Here is a 15,613-nt window from a genome sequence, read left to right as displayed (position 1 = left end):
AGCGCTTGTGCGGGTCATCACATCCAAATCAACGAGGAGGCCCCGGATGCTTTGTGTCCCCTATAGATTGATATTTAAATTTCAGAGCATAACTGAATCACTGAAAGAGAGAAAGATAATATTTTACCTTCTGGCCCTGCAAGACCTCAAGAACATCTCCACGATCCTAGATTCTACTACTATCCAATATCTGAATAGCTTTCTTGTAAAATGATTTGCCGTCCCATGTCTCTAATCTGATCATGCATCCACAACTCATCATTCTCATTAACTTTGATTAGAGATCTTGCTGTAAGGGTTGAGAGCGCAATCTCAGCTCTGAAACCACAGCCTTTCATAACATCGATTACATCCTCTCTTTTCATTTTCAAGTTGATCAATAAGCACGCAATGTCAAGAAATATACACTTCTCTTCTTCATCAAGTGCATCAAAGCTTATCCTCAAGATATCATGAAGATGGTCAGGACAAATCTTCTTCAGCTTCTCTAATGCATCGCTCCATTCTTCCAATCGCCTCTTGTCAAAAAGGAGTGAACCAAATACTCGTAGAGCCAAAGGTAATCCATCAGTAAAATGGAAACTATTTGCTCAGACAGCTTCAGAAAAGTCCCACTAGGCTTCTCCCTTCTCAGTGCGTAGTAACTAAAAAGTTTTAATGAATCATCAGGACGTAATGTTCTGACATCATAAATCCTATTCACAACATCAGTAGGCAAAGCATCTCTATTTCTGGTACTAATGATAATCCGACTTCCTTCGAAAAACCATTCCCTATGAATAGCTAGTTCATTAAGTTGTTGTTGTTGTTGTTACAAAAATACAACAATCTATTTTTAATTGTGGACAGACGCAAAAGTCTTGGGAGTCGTGCCTTCAAAGATGAGAGTCTTAACCAGCAACTGAATCTGGTAGCCAAGCAGATCTGGTGATACTACAGAGCTGATGGTCTGATAGGGCTGATGGCCTGGTAGATCTGATAGATCTGGTGGGCTGATGATCTGGTGGATCTGGTAGATCTGGTGGGCTGATGATCTAGTGGCCTTGGATAGCCGAGTGACCAGAGGCGACGAGTGGCCTTGGATAATCGAGTGATCTGAGGTGATGAGTGGCCTTGGATAACTGAGTGGCCTGAGGTGGTGACGAGTGGCCTTAGATAACCGGGTGACCTAAGGCGACGATTGGCCTACAAAACGAGAGCACCGTTAGGGCGCGAGTAGGGGTCCCCGCGCAAACCCTCCGATGCTTAAGTCTGATCACGAGAGAAAATGCGAAATTATACTTCAATAACTTAAGAGTGCGTACCTTGTGAGGGAGAGGGGACCTTGTATTTATAGCGAGGGTGAGAGAGGCCTCGCAATAATCTCAGCGAGAATATTGCGGCCCGTTCTGGAGATCTCGCGGCCCATTCCAAGGATTTTGGAGCCCAATCGGCTGGGCGTCTGATGACGAGAGGAGGTCCACTCGGTTGCAAACGAGTGGATCGTGAAAAATGGCCGAGCCAGAGGGTCACTCGGCTAGCGACTGACCCCACACTCTGTTGTGCTCCAAATGGGATCACTCGGCATAACCGAGTGGATCCCGACTCGATTAGGCCGAGCTGGGGGCGAGTGCCCACTCAGCATAACTGAGTAGTTCCCCACTCGGTTATGCCGAGCTAGGGCGCGGCCACTCGGCTAACCGAGTGGCCCCCTCACTCGGTTATGCCGAGTGGGTCTTCTTCTTCCTTACAAGAAGTCGGGTAAAAGAGCATAAAGTACTAGGAAATTTTAGCGCGCTTCTTTCCCTTTTTTACTTATCTTCGGAAGGCCATTTGTGCTCGTTTGCTCTTTATTTTCTGCATTTGTCCGACAGCTTTGATGCTTTTTTGCCTTTTGAGACTCTATAAATAGGGCTCCATGTCTTCATTTGCTCCTCATAAGGATTAGCCGTGGTGTCTTCAGAACTCGAATTCTCTCTGGTCTTGGCGCATTTTCAGGCCTCGTCTCATTTCCATCCCTCGGCGCGAGTTTACTGGGCCACTTGATCATGACTGAGTGGCCTCGGCGGCAAATAAGGCCACTCAGTCATGACCAAGTGGTCATGGTCTCGCGGCGCCTTCATCTGCTTCCGGCCGCTTGTTGCCTCTTTACCCTGCTTCGCTTCTCTTTGTCTTGTACTGATGCTCTTACTTTGCTTGTAGGTATTTGTTTACTGCGATCCTCCGTCTTTTCCACTTCCTCAACATAACAAGGTAACGCCCTTAAGTCTTTTCGATATGTCGAAGAGAAGACTGGCATCACCCCCCGGCCCGCGCACATTCCTGTCACTTCAAGTTCTCGACCCCGGTACGGGGATTTCGAGAAGGCTTACAATGCCACCCCTTCGAGATATATGGTGAGGTATTCTCGTCTTGATGAACCGGACCCCTCCCAAGTGGATGAATTTTCCATTGGAATCCATTTTGCTTCATTTGAGATGGGACTCCACTTTCCTCTTTTGCCCTTTGTCATGGCGTGGTTGCGTCATTACAAGATTGTTCCCACTCAGCTTCACCCTAATGGTTGGGCCCAGTTGGTGGGTTTTTCCGTTCTTTGTCATCAGCGAGATATAATCCCTTCCTTGATGCTCTTCAGTTGCTTCTACCGGTTACGAAAGGCTAGCAAAGACCGTCATCTTTATACACTCCAGAAGGTATCGGGCTTCAAGCTGTTCAGTGCCCTTCCTAACAAAATCAACCGATTTGAAGAGCGATGGTTGGTGATAGAGCCTCCACCCGGTTGGGATGCTCCCACTCATTGGAATCATCATGATGCCAGCCAAGGGTTTCCTCCCTGCAAGGATGTTAAGGGCGTGTATCATCGTCTTGTGGGGATACTAACGACGCAAGGTCCTCTTGATTTGCTGAGTCTCTTAAATTTAGAAAATTTTAGAGCCGTGGGTTGGGGGGTTGTTACGCCAACTGCTCCTCGGGAAATGGAAGGAGTCAAGGAGGAGATGGGAATGCCTGGGCAGTTTTCGCATCCTCCTTTCGATCCTCAGGAGAAAATCACTCCTGGGGGTAGAGTATCTTTTGTCATTGCCTTCCCTGTTCCATTATTGCATTATTTTTTTCATACTAAATGCTTTATGTGAATTTTTGCAGAAATGGATGGATTAGGTAGGGTGATGGAATTGCGTAGACGTCATCATGAAGAGGAGGCACGCGTTGCGGTAACAACCGGGGTTCCTGCTTGTGGGGCCAAGGGATCTACGAGCTCTCATCCTCCTCGATCACTCAGACCTGTCGGAGTTTCTTCTACCGAGGTGGAAAGACGTCGCCGTCCAAGAGGCGACCATTCTAGTGTTAAAGTTCCTTCTCCCCTGGAAAGCCCATCATCAGCCCCTCTCTCCCGTGAAGAGACCATTGGCATTCCATCTCCGGCTCCTAGTTCTCGAGGGGGGCGAAGTTCATCTTCTCGGTTTGCTGGCGACATGGCTCGGGTGGAAGAAGAATGTCGTCGCCCTGTGATTCCTAACAGGAAGGATCGTCGTCGTCTAGAGGGCGAGAAATCAATGAAACCGACTCTAATACTTCTCGTTCCCGGTGAGGTGAGACATACTATGATTCTCGGGGATGGTACGAAGCTTAGTGGTTGAGACTTTCAAGTTTCCCCTGGGATACTAGAGACAGACTCTGTTACTGAACCCGGGATTAGTGCTCGTCTCATTTACTCCACCATTCTCTCTCGAGATGAACGGCAATTTATTGGCAATAACCATGCTCAGGCTATGGATGAAGCGGAACAACTCCTTGTACAAGGGATTCAGGGGATCGTTGCTTCCAATGCTAGGGAAAGGGCATATCATGAACAAGTGGACATCCAGATGTCAGACTGGAGGAACCGCCAATCTTCCTGGAACGAAAATGCTAAGAGTTCAAGTGTCGTGCTCATCGGGTGGAGGTCGGGAAGAGAAATGTAGAGGCCGAGATTGAGCGTATGTGTGATCGGTTGTCCGAGGTTACTGTTGGTACCTCGGGTCTTCAAGGGGAAATTCAAGATTTACGTTCTAAGCTAGAAGCTGAAGAGCACAAGAATGTTGGCTTGATGACGACGCATGAAGCACTTTTGCAAGAACACTCTTTACGCCTGGCGGAACTAAAGATAAGTCGTAGGGACGCTCGTGCTATTCGAGCTGAAGCGATGAAGGAATATCGTCTCTCAACCGATCGCCCAGATAGGAAGGGGAAATATGCTTCAGGCATTCTGAAGTATGAATTTTATCTGGCACACGCCCATCTGGAATTTTAGCGTCCGGGAGAGATTTTTCCTGAACTTCTGCTTACTCCCGAAGTTGAGGAATCTACTCAGGTGGATTGGTGTCAATACGAGCCGGATGACCCTACGAGTCCTTATTTGGATTCTTATTTGGTGGATGACTTGGAAATTCTGACAGGCCCATGGAATCCGTTTCCTTTCAATCGTACGGGAGAAGGCATGGCGGTCCACCCCGAAGCAATTGAAGAGGATCCTGGCGCAGCTGTTGAAGATGTCCCACATACGGACGAGGCTGAGTGTAACGACCCGCTCCCACTTACGGGCGCCACCGGTAAATAATCGACCGGATTACTTACCCGACAACCACGACTGAAGGATTGGACTATGTTTCAACAGGAAACGCCCTAGGTGAGAACTAGGCTTCGTCCTTCCCTTCGCTCCACTCAAGAATCGGTCCCAACTCAAAAAAGAAAAATTCAGCGGACCAAGACCCGAAACCCGAGTGAGCTTCACCTCTCTTCAGCTCACCCCATAGCAAGCTAGAGGTAACCCAGGCATAAAGCTAGCATGCAAACACTTCACTGAGTATTGGGATTTATGAGAACATACCTTGCTGCTCTTGACTCGGTCCGAAACTTAGCTTTATCGACTATGCCACATTCAACAAGCAATCTCACAATCATCTATCACACTATGATGATTACACAATTAAATACATTTAAGCTCAATAACACATACATTTACTCACAAGGGTATATATACACCACGCCCCCTGGCTACATACAAGCAATATTAAAAATATATAACTCGGGCAACACAGCTAGTTGCCACAACAGCCTCCTAGCGCCATCCCTGCTTGTATCCGGACTTGCATCATCTACACATGAGGTAAAACCTCATGAGTCATAAAGACTCAGTAAGGGTGCAATGCATGTAAATATGAATATAATCATGTTTATGTATGCCATATGCATGCAAATGAGGCTAGGTCCACTCATCCTCACAACCCAGTGAGATTTGAGGCATCAACCTTCAGCCCCCACCACACTAGTCCTCTATATGGCCACAGGTCCACTAGAGCTTGCATCACACAAGATATAACCACTACATGCCAATGCAACATAAAAACATTATCAAACACATTTACCAACTTGCAAGGCCACCTCCACGTAGGGCCATCCCTTACCTGGCTCGAAGCCTCATCTCTGCCTCGGCGAGAACGCCAGCCCGAACTCCGAGCTCTTCTAGGATCACCGTCTCCCTGGTCGAATCTAGATACAAATGCACACAAACCCAACTCTATCAACATCCGGCATTAAACCAATGCCCTCAACTTCGCCACACACACCATCAAAACCATCCATCAACAATTTTCAATCAACCCCACCGAGGGTTCAATCCAACCAATACTATCTAATTCATTATCTCACATAATGAAAATAATTAAATTAATTTACCTCATTCAATTGGAAAGAAAATTCGGCCAAACGCCCACGCCGACGTTGCTTCCCGAGCTGCCGTCTCATGCCCAAAATCTCATTCTCGAGCTTCTAGTACACTCATCAAGCCCCAAAATAATTCTCAGGATTATTCCAGAATTGTTTTGGAATTTTTGGAGATTTTTCCTCTATTTCCTTCATTTTCCTTTTATTTTCTTTTCTATTTTTCTTTTTCTTTTTTTTTTCTTTATTCTCCTTCTTCCTCCTATTTTCTTCTTCTCCAGCGCTTCTTCTTCCTCTGTTCTTCACTGCGCATGGCCACTGGCCGCGCCCGCTGTCCGGTTTGCAAGCCTCCGCTGGCTGCTGCTGAGGGCAGCCTTGCCACAACCGGTCGCCTCCAGCACCGCCGCCACAGGCCATCTCCAACGCAGCTGGCTCCATCTCGCACGCTCGGCTTGCACGCGACTACTGCCATGGCCACCATTGCTGGCCACCCCCGACGTCACTGGTTGTCGCAGCCACCAGAGGCCGCCTCACGCCGCCCCGCACAGAGCCGTTGACGACCGTTGCAGCACTACCCGCCGCTGCTTCTCCATCGCTACCCGACCTCCATCGCCGAGCAGCCATGGCCGCTGCTCGGTGTCGCTGCTGCCTCCAGCTGCTCCGTTGCTGGTGCGTCGCCGACGCTTCAAGCCGCCATCAGCAGACCATCTCTCTCTCAATCACTCTCATTCGCAGGCTCTCTCTCTCGGCCACCAGTTCTCACTCTGATTCCAAATTTTCAGAGAAAAGGGGCGGGCACTGTTAGAAGCTTGGCCTCCAAGCTTATACACCCGCCTATATATATATATATACATATATACTAATTACATATAAACCCACTAATCACACTTAATTTCCACTTAAACAACTTATTAATTGCACTTTAGGAATTTACTAATTACACTTGGGCCCTCCCAATGCTTAAATTAATTATAATTAAGCCACTCAAAATCTCGATTTATTCGAAGTTAATAACCAACCGCTACTCGAGAATACCGACCTTGAACCGGCGCCTGCACGGGACCTTTATTCGACCCGAAAGCACTTAAGGGTTGCTTTATTCGCAAAACCGGACCACCCCTAGGGTCCCCTCAGCTTCTAGGAGGTCCCCTGCAACCATTCGGTATTTGCACCCACTCGGGATTATACAGAATTTATTCCGAAAATTATTCCCAGTCGGACCGTCAACAGCGTCACTATCATCATCTCGAGACGCTCACCAATCCCTTGCCTTCTTCCCTGGACATCCAAGTCCCGAGCCACTCCCTGCCGCCAATTTGACAATTTTATATTAATTAATTACTCGAATTTAACTCTTAGGCTTCCCGAATCACTCGAGATCCTTTCAAAATAATCAAAAATTATTTATTTTCAACACCATGTAATACCGGGTATTACACTAAGGAAGGGAAACTTCCAACAGTGTCTCCTAAGATTCCTGTTGTGTCATTCGGGTCTACTAAGTGCTCCTCTCGCAAGTCTTGCTTTATCACTGGGTGTTTTCTTCTTTGTTTTACCCAACATGTTCCGCTCCTTGCTGCTTGATTTATTCCTTTATTGTTAATCTTAGTGACATGAGGTCAGAGCTTTTCTTTCGTTATTGGGTCACGCGCGGAGTGGCGAGCTTGAGCGTATTTTACCTCGTTGCGGGGCCAATAGGGAAACAACAGGCTAAGTCGCATTTTACCTTGTTACCGGGCCATAAGCGGGGCAACGGGCTAGATTGCATTTTGCCTCGTTGCCGGGCCATAAGCAACGCAACGGGCTAGATCGCATTTTACCTCATTGCCGGGCCATATGCAAGGCAACGGGTGTAAGCATATTTCACCTCGTTGCCGGGCCATAAGCAGGACAACGGGCTAAATCGCGTTTTACCTCATTACCGGGCTATAAGCAGGGCAACGGGTGTGAGCGTATTTTACCACGTTGCCGAGCCATAAGCGGGACAACGGGCTAAATCACGTTTTACCTCGTTGCCCGGTGATAAGCAAGGCAACGGGCTCTTCCATTTTACCTCGTTGCTAGGCCATAAGTAAGGCAACGGGTGTGAGTGTATTTTACCTCGTTGTCGGGCCATAAGCGAGACAACGAGTTAAGTCACGTTTTACCTTGTTGCTAGGCGATAAGCCGGGCAACGGGCTAGATCACATTTTACCTCATTATCGAGCCATAAGCAGGGCAACGGGTTTGAGTTTCCTTTTTGCAGATGCAAATAAAACGACATTCATGCACACACAAGCATTTTTACGTGGTTCGGTTAAATGTGCCTACATCCACGGTCCCATTTAGGACTTATATTATTGCAAATACTTTGTCAGGTATAGTGTTCATGTACAACTTCAGATAATTCAAATTCCATGTTTTCCCAAGGGTGTCTCTCGAAAGGGTTTGTAAAATGCAAGTGTTGGGACCAATCAACTTTAGAATGCGGTATGGCCCTTCCCAATTTGCTCGCAACTTTCCATCATCCTTTAGCGCGTTGGTTACGACAGATCTCCGAAGTACTAGATCTCTTTCTTTCATAGGTCTATTCTTTACCCGAGAATTGAAATAACTGGTGATTCTTCTCTGATATGCAGCTACCTTCATGGCAGCATTATCCCTCTGCTCTTCAATCAGATCCAAATTTTCTCGCAATGCTTCAAAATTCCTCGCACCGTTCTCTTCTTCATATGCCATCAGTCTTGGGGACTTAGCTAAAAGTTCAATGGGAATTAATGCCTCTGTTCCATATACCAGATTGAATGGAGTTTCTCCAGTAGCGACTCGACTAGTCGTTCGGTAAGCCCATAAAATTGAGGGTAACTTATCGGCCCATGTTCCCCTGGCCCATTCAAGTCGAGTTTTTAGGCCATGCAGTATGGTTCGGTTGCTAACCTCAGCTTGTCCATTGGCCTGGGGGTATACCACTGAGGCGAATCGTAGTTCAATCCCTAGGTTGTCACAGAATTTTCTAAAGGAATCACAATCAAACTGTTTCCCATGGTCCGTAACGATAATTCTTAGTATCCCAAATCGGCACACAATGTCTTTTCATACCATTACTTCTACTTTTCTTGCTGTAATGGTGGTTAATGCCTCAGCTTCAATCCATTTGGTGAAATAGTCAGTAACTACTATTAAAAATTTTCTTTGCCCAGGTGCTTGGGGGAACGGTCCCAATATATCCAAACCCCACTGAGCGAATGGTATAGGCCAGAACGCAAGCTGTAGCTGAGATATCGAGGCAGATTAGACGGGACATGCCGTTGGCATTTGTCACATGATTTGACTTTCTTTAATGCGTCTGATCATAGTATGGGCCAAAAGAAACTGGCTCTCAAAATTTTGGTAGTCAGGCTATTGCTCCCAAATGTTCTCCACATATTCCGCTATGGGTTTCTACCAGAGGATATTCGGCCTCTTGAGGGCCTAAACACTTGAGAAAATGTGTAGTGTAAGCTCGCTTATATAACATCCCGTCTATAATGGTAAACCTTGCAGCCCGTATCTTAAGTATTCTTGTTTCTTGTGGATCATCTGGTAATTCATTGCTGGTGAGATAACGGTAGAAGGGCGTTCGCCAGTCTACTCCTGCTTTAACACATGATACTTCTTTTTCTTCGATGCTCAATTAATGAAGCACCTCAACAAATACTGTTCGTCCTGTTGTCTCTCTAGTAGATGCTAACTTAGACAAAGCATCAGCGTGTCCATTGAGCGATCTATTTATTTGTGTTAACTGAAAACTCTGAAATGTCTGTGCCAGGTCTTTTCCCTTGTGCAAGTATCGTGCCATTATCTGCTCTCTAGTTTCATACTATCCATGAAATTGTTGCACAATCAACTGGAATCACTATGGGCAACCAACTGTGTTACCTCCAATTTTCGTGCTAACATCATTCCTGCAATTAGTGCTTCATATTCAGCCACATTGTCGGTACTTAGAAAAGCAAATCATAGAGAATACTCTAACATTTCTCCCTGTGAGCTAGATGCTCCATCAACAAACAATAACCATTCTACCTGTTCATTTTCTCCCATTTTACTGGAGTGTGCACATTCCACAATAAAATCAGCCAATGCCTGCCCCTTTATAGCTTGCCGGGGTTGATACTGGATATCATATTCACTCAACTCAATGGACCATTTAGTAAGGCGACCGGAATATTCAGGCTTTTGCAAAATACTCCATAAGGGTTGGTCTGTAAGTACGATGATCGAATGAGCTTGGAAGTACAGCCTCAATTTTCTGGAGGCGTTCAATAGAGCTAACGCCATTTTTTCAGCAAAGGGGTAACATCTCTCGGGGCCGTGTAATACCTTACTGACATAGTACATTGGCCTATCCACCTGTCCCTCTTTCTTGATCAATATTGCACTTATTGCTCCGTCACTTATCCCCAAATATAAGTACAATGTCTCTCCAATTTCTGGTTGTGTTAATAGGGGAACTTCTTTCAAATATTCCTTTAATGCTTCAAATGATTTTTGGCATTGTTCTGTCCACTCAAAACTTTTTCTCGCCCTCAATGTTCGTAAGAATGGGAGCTCTCTTTCAGCTGACTTGGAGAGAAAACGCCCGAGAGCTGCTATCCGTCCTATCAATCGTTGAACTTCCTTGGTTGATGTCAGCGACTCCATATCCAGTATCGCTTGAATTTTCTCGGGGTTTGCCTCGATTTCTCTTTGTGTGATCATGTATCCCAAGAATTTTCTAGACTGCACTCTAAAGGCACACTTTGCTGGATTTAACCGCATCTTGTGTTGTCTAAAGACTCCGAGCACCTGTGCTAGCTTTTTCACATGTGATTCATCCTTCCGACTTTTCACAATCATGTCGTCAACATACGCTTTCATTGTGTCGCCCAACAATTCTTTAAAGACTCTATTCACCATGCGTTGATAAGTGGCTCCAGCGTTCTTGAGTCCAAAGGGCATGACTTGGTAACAATATGTCCCTTTTTCGGTGATAAACAACGTTTTCTCTTGGTCTGGTGGGTACATCATTATTTGGTGATTACCCCGAGAAAGCATCCAAAAAGCTCAGAAACTAGTACCCAAACGTTTCATCTACGAGACGGTCGATCCGAGGTAGCGAGTATGAGTCTTTGGGGCATGCTTTGTTGAGATTAGTGAAATCCACACGTACGAGCCATTTTCCACTGGGCTTCAGGACCATAACGACATTGGCCAACCACTTCGGATATAATACTTCTCGAATGAAGCCCGCTCTTAGCAATTTATCAACTTCCTCTTCCAATGCTTGTAGCCTATCAGGGGCAATGTTTCACTTCTTCTGTCGAACTGGCTTGAACTAGGGATCTACATTCAAATGGTGACATATCACTTCTGGACTGATTCCTGGCATATCTTTTGGTTTCCAAGCAAATACGTCTGAATTTTTTCGCAGGCATCTTGCATTCTCTTCTTTTATATGTTCCGAAAGTTGTGAACCCACATATGCTACTTTCTCAGAATCTGCTTCACTCAGATGCACTGCCTCTAATTCTTCAACAGGTTGGGGTTTACGTGCGGCTCCTTCTTCCAAGGATTTCTGTATGGCCTTCTCTGCTATAGATAAGGTTTCTTCATCTCTTTTTCCTTTTGTAGATGACACATAACAGGTTTGTGCCTTCTTTTGATCTCTTTGAACCTGTCCAACCCCAGCAGGTGTGGGGAATTTCATCAATAAGTAGCATGAGCACACCACGGCCCTCAGATCATTGAGTAATGGGCGGCCCAAAATCATGTTATATGCCGCCAAAGAGGTTTTAACCACTATAAAATTCACTTGTCGAGTCACGAGTTGGGGGTCTACACCCAACGTGATGGGTAATTGAATAGATCCTGCAACTGGGACTACTTCCCCAGTGAAGCTGTATAGGGGCGAGGACACTTTTCTTAATCGATCATGAGATAAATGCATCTGCTCAAAACAATTCCAGTAGATCAAATTGACAGAACTGTCACTATCTACTAGAATTCTACTGATGGGGTGCTTGGCCACGACTGCTGAAATAACCATTGGATCATCATGCGGGAGTATTATATCACCTCTGTCAGTAGGAGCGAATGTAATTGGCTCATCATCATCTCTAACTTCCATCACTGAATTAACCTGGTAAGCTTGACAGGCGTATGCCTTTCGGGAGGCCGACGTGTCCCCGCCTAGGGTTTCCCTTCCTAAAATAACGTGAATGGCCTGTTGAGTTGGCTCATTATCTAAATGAGGATCTTGCCTACGGTCTCTTTCCCTCTTTTGTTGCCTTGGGTCTTGTCTTTCATGCCCATCACGCCTGTCTACCCTTTGCCAGGATTCCCTACTTTCTTCTCCCTCATTTCTCACATATCTTTGTAGATGCCCCTCTCGAATGAGCATTTCAATCTGATTCTTTAATTCTCTGCAATGATCAGTAGAATGTCCCCAGGTTCGATGATATCTGCAATACTCTTCTTGATTTTTTCCCATAGGTCTGTCAACTCTGCTGGGTAGTTTAAGGAGTCCCTCCCCCTCTACTGCGGCTAATATAGCTGACCACGTTTGCAAAAGCCGAGTATAGTGATTAAACTGAGGTTTGGGTGCATCTGCTCTCCTAATCCTTTCCTGTCGTCGAATAGACTCTTCTTCCCCTTCACGATCTTCTCTCTTTCGCTCTCTTTCTTCATTCCCCCCCCACATTCCTCATAATCTCGATGTGGAGGATATACCGGTTTGCCTTTACAAACAAATCGGCTAGGGACGTTGGAGGATCTAAGGAAAGCAACTCTTGGAGAGAGGCGAGACGTGTCCCTTGAAACATAGCAAACACTGCTACTTGGGCCAGCAGATCAGGGACTTCAAGAGTAGCGTTGTGAAATCTATCCACAAATTGGCGTAAGGATTCCTTATTCCCCTATCATATGCTGAGCAAATATGTGGCATCCTTTTTCCTTTGACTGTTAATCACAAAAGCCTGAATAAATTATGTTCTAAGCTGCTCAAATGATGAAATGGAGGTTTCCGATAAGCTGTTAAACCATGTTCGAGCGTGTCCTGATAGCGTTAAAGAAAAGGCTTGGCACAATATATCATCGTCCCATCCATGCAATATCATCAATGACTCATAATTTTGAACGTGATCATATGGATCGTCTTTTTCTGAGTAGAGGGTGATTTGTGGCATTTTGAATTTTCAGGGCAAAGGCCTCTCCAATATGTCTGCAGTAAAAGGACATTTAATGCGCTGGTGTTCTTCTGTCGCAGGGAATAACTTTTTCTGCTCAAGCACTTCTTCTACCACCCTTTTCATGTCATCACGCATACTAGCTGCTGTTTGGTTGTCATATCTTGTTGGCGTACTGGCCACTATTTCATGATACCTTTGCCTTTGGGGACTCCTGGCCCTATCCTCCATTCTTGGGTTTTCATTCCTTCGGGGCACAGTATAAGGGTTCTTTCTTGGTGGTGGTGATTTGGGCCTATCCTCCCGTCGAGGAGTGGATCGGGAATGAGAATCGGGAGTGGCCTCTCGATAGGAATCAGCTCCTATTTCAGGCGCATAAACTTTTTCAAGGTATCAGGCAATGTCCCTCCAGGCATCATACCCTGGAGTATACCGGTCATGTCTCGAAGTGCCTGCATACCTTTAACATGCTGCTGTCTCAATACTTCATACTCTTCCCACGGGACCGTACATGGTGGATGTCGTGAAGTCCCAGCTTGATCAGCGGGAAGTGGCCTTGAGCCGATGTTAAGTGGAGGTGGGACTGATTGGTTCCCCACGTGTTGGCTCGGGGAAACTGAGCGATCACCTCCTTAGGGTTGAGCATTATGAGGGGGCGGAGGTGTTCCTTGTGGGTGAGAATCGGAAATAATAGGGGGCGCTCCCTATTGTTGAGAGTTCCGTGGAGGTAGGCGTGTTTCGATGCCTTGAGAGAGAGTTCGTCGGTGTCCACGAGTGTTTTCCATTCTTTAGATTGACTTTTTGTCTTGCGTTTCCCACAGACGGCGCCAACTGTTGTTGCCGAAATACAACAATCTATTTTTAATTGTGGACAGACGCAAAAGTCTTGGGAGTCGTGCCTTCAAAGATGAGAGTCTTAACGAGCAACTGAATCTGGTAGCCAAGCAAATCTGGTGGTACTACAGAGCTGATGGTCTAATAGGGCTGATGGCCTGGTAGATCTGGCAAATCTGGTGGGCTGATGATCTGGTGGATCTGGTAGATCTGATGGGCTGATGATCAGGTGGACCAAGATAACCGAGTGACCTGAGGCGACGAGTGGCCTTGGGTAACCGAGTGACCTGAGGCGACGAGTGGCCTTGGATAACCGAGTAGCCTGAGGCGACGAGTGGCCTTGGATAACCAGGTAACCTGAGGCAACGAGTGGCCTACAAAATGAGAGCACCGTTAGGGAGCCCGTGGGGATCCCTGCGTAAACCCTCCGATGCTTAAGTCAAATCTCGAGAGAAAATGCGAAATTGTACTTCATTAACTCAAGAGTGCGTACCTTGTGAGGGAGAGGGGACCTTGTATTTATAGCGGAGGGTGAGGAAGGCCTAGCGATAATCTCACGGCCCGCTCCGAAGATCTCACGGCCCATTCCAAGGATTTCGGAGCCCAATCGGTTGGGCGTCTAATGACGAGAGGGGGTCCACTCGGTTGCAAACGAGTGGACCGTGAAAAATGGCTGAGCCGAAGGGTCACTCGGCTGTCGAGTGACCCCCACTCGGTTATGCTCCAAGTGGGATCACTCGGCATAACCGAGTGGATCCCCACTCGGTTAGGCCGAGCTGCGGGCGGGTGCCCACTCGGTTAACCGAGTGGGCCCCCACTCGGTTATGCCGAGTGGGTCTTCTTCTTCCTTACGACACCTTGCCTTTGCTTTCTTCAACTGTATTGGGGCCCACCTTTGATCAGCTATCCACTTGACTTTCCCAGGTACATCAGTTGCTTTGCATCATCAACATCATCTAAAACAATCATAACTCGTTTTTCCATAAATATTCTTCTGATTTCTGACAAAAAATCATTATTGTTGTAATTGGGATGCACTAAACTCGTAGAAAGATCTTTAATGAGTTTGTTCTGAAGTAACAATACACCATCGGGCTTAGCAAAAGTTTCTCTAACATCTTATATGAAACTGCGGCATTCAAAATGCCTTGTAAGTTTATTGTAAACAGCTTTGGCAAGAGTTGTCTTGTCAATTCCTCCGGTACCAAGGAACCCTAGAACTTGGGGGACATTGTGAGTTACATCCAACATTTCCATCAATTCTTGTATGGGAAAATCAAGCCCCACCATATATGGAGCAACAACAACTGGGGAGTTGCTCATTGCATTCAGGATCCTTTTAACTAAAGTTTCAATCACATGTGCCGCTTCCCTGCCAATAAAACGATAGTTCATTCACATTAAACTGAAAGGATATCAATCACAGATTTGTCCAGTTTATAGACAAATAAAAGAAAATCCATTTTGTCAACAAAGAATCACAGTTTTGCTCTCAGTATATATTACGCCATTACATTTTTCGTTTGTTTTCATTTTTTGCACATTGTTGACAAAACCCCTTGAAAGACAATTTTACTTAGGCTAAGAGATTCGGCGAAGTTATGTGTCTCATAGTTATTTTTTTTTTAGAGAAAAGTGAAAAGATATAGTGAAGGAGTGAGATGAATCAAGAAAAAATTATATGGAGGCTATCTAGCACACTCTCTAGATGGTATGCTAGACATTTTTTTTTTTTTCTTATTATGTAATCATTTTAAGGTGAAGTAACACACTTTTTAAAGCAACCCACCTTCCATTATTGGAGATGCTCGTGCAAAATCATCCTTCACACTTAAAAGAAAGGTTGAATTTTTTCTTCGAACTTAAACCATTGCACAAACTTTTGAAGTTCGCCAATGTACTCTATTTATAGGAAA

General features: G+C 45.8%; 3 protein-coding genes across 3 annotated transcripts in view; all 3 read right to left on the bottom strand.

Moving 5' to 3' along the window:
• Window positions 1-8,010: 8,010 nt before the first annotated feature.
• On the bottom strand, window positions 8,011-10,557 carry LOC127811125 (uncharacterized). The gene is made up of 2 exons (XM_052350836.1): window positions 9,724-10,557; window positions 8,011-8,691 (listed from the first exon to the last, which is right to left on the bottom strand). Exons 1-2 carry the CDS (start codon window positions 10,555-10,557, stop codon window positions 8,011-8,013), a joined length of 1,515 nt encoding a protein of 504 aa, XP_052206796.1.
• A 457-nt stretch (window positions 10,558-11,014) lies between these two features.
• LOC127811124 (uncharacterized) lies at window positions 11,015-12,379 on the bottom strand. The gene is made up of 2 exons (XM_052350835.1): window positions 11,819-12,379; window positions 11,015-11,626 (listed from the first exon to the last, which is right to left on the bottom strand). The coding sequence occupies exons 1-2, from the start codon at window positions 12,377-12,379 to the stop codon at window positions 11,015-11,017; spliced, it is 1,173 nt and encodes a 390-aa protein (XP_052206795.1).
• A 2,295-nt stretch (window positions 12,380-14,674) lies between these two features.
• Window positions 14,675-15,613, bottom strand: part of LOC127812028 (disease resistance protein RPV1-like) — a 33,681-nt gene continuing 32,742 nt past the window's right edge. The window contains exon 2 of the mRNA XM_052352286.1: window positions 14,675-15,069. Coding sequence (XP_052208246.1) covers window positions 14,817-15,069 — 253 coding nt within the window. The 3' untranslated portion in view covers window positions 14,675-14,816. The remainder of the gene's footprint in view (window positions 15,070-15,613) is intronic.

The sequence above is a fragment of the Diospyros lotus genome, chromosome 10, assembly GCF_014633365.1.
Source record: "Diospyros lotus cultivar Yz01 chromosome 10, ASM1463336v1, whole genome shotgun sequence".
Taxonomy (NCBI): Eukaryota; Viridiplantae; Streptophyta; class Magnoliopsida; order Ericales; family Ebenaceae; genus Diospyros; species Diospyros lotus.
This window is presented reverse-complemented; position numbering and strand designations above follow the sequence as displayed.

Excerpts from the sequence above, each read along its gene's own strand:
- LOC127811125 (XM_052350836.1), bottom strand. The coding sequence starts at position 10,557 with ATGAAAGCGTATGTTGACGACATGATTGTGAAAAGTCGGAAGGATGAA. Across the intron at positions 8,692-9,723 it reads AAATGGGAGAAAATGAACAG|TTTGATTGTGATTCCTTTAG; the intron begins GTAGAATGGTTA and ends CATGGGAAACAG.
- LOC127811124 (XM_052350835.1), bottom strand. The coding sequence starts at position 12,379 with ATGTGGGGGGGGAATGAAGAAAGAGAGCGAAAGAGAGAAGATCGTGAA. Across the intron at positions 11,627-11,818 it reads ACGCCTGTCAAGCTTACCAG|ATGCATTTATCTCATGATCG; the intron begins GTTAATTCAGTG and ends TGTTTTGAGCAG.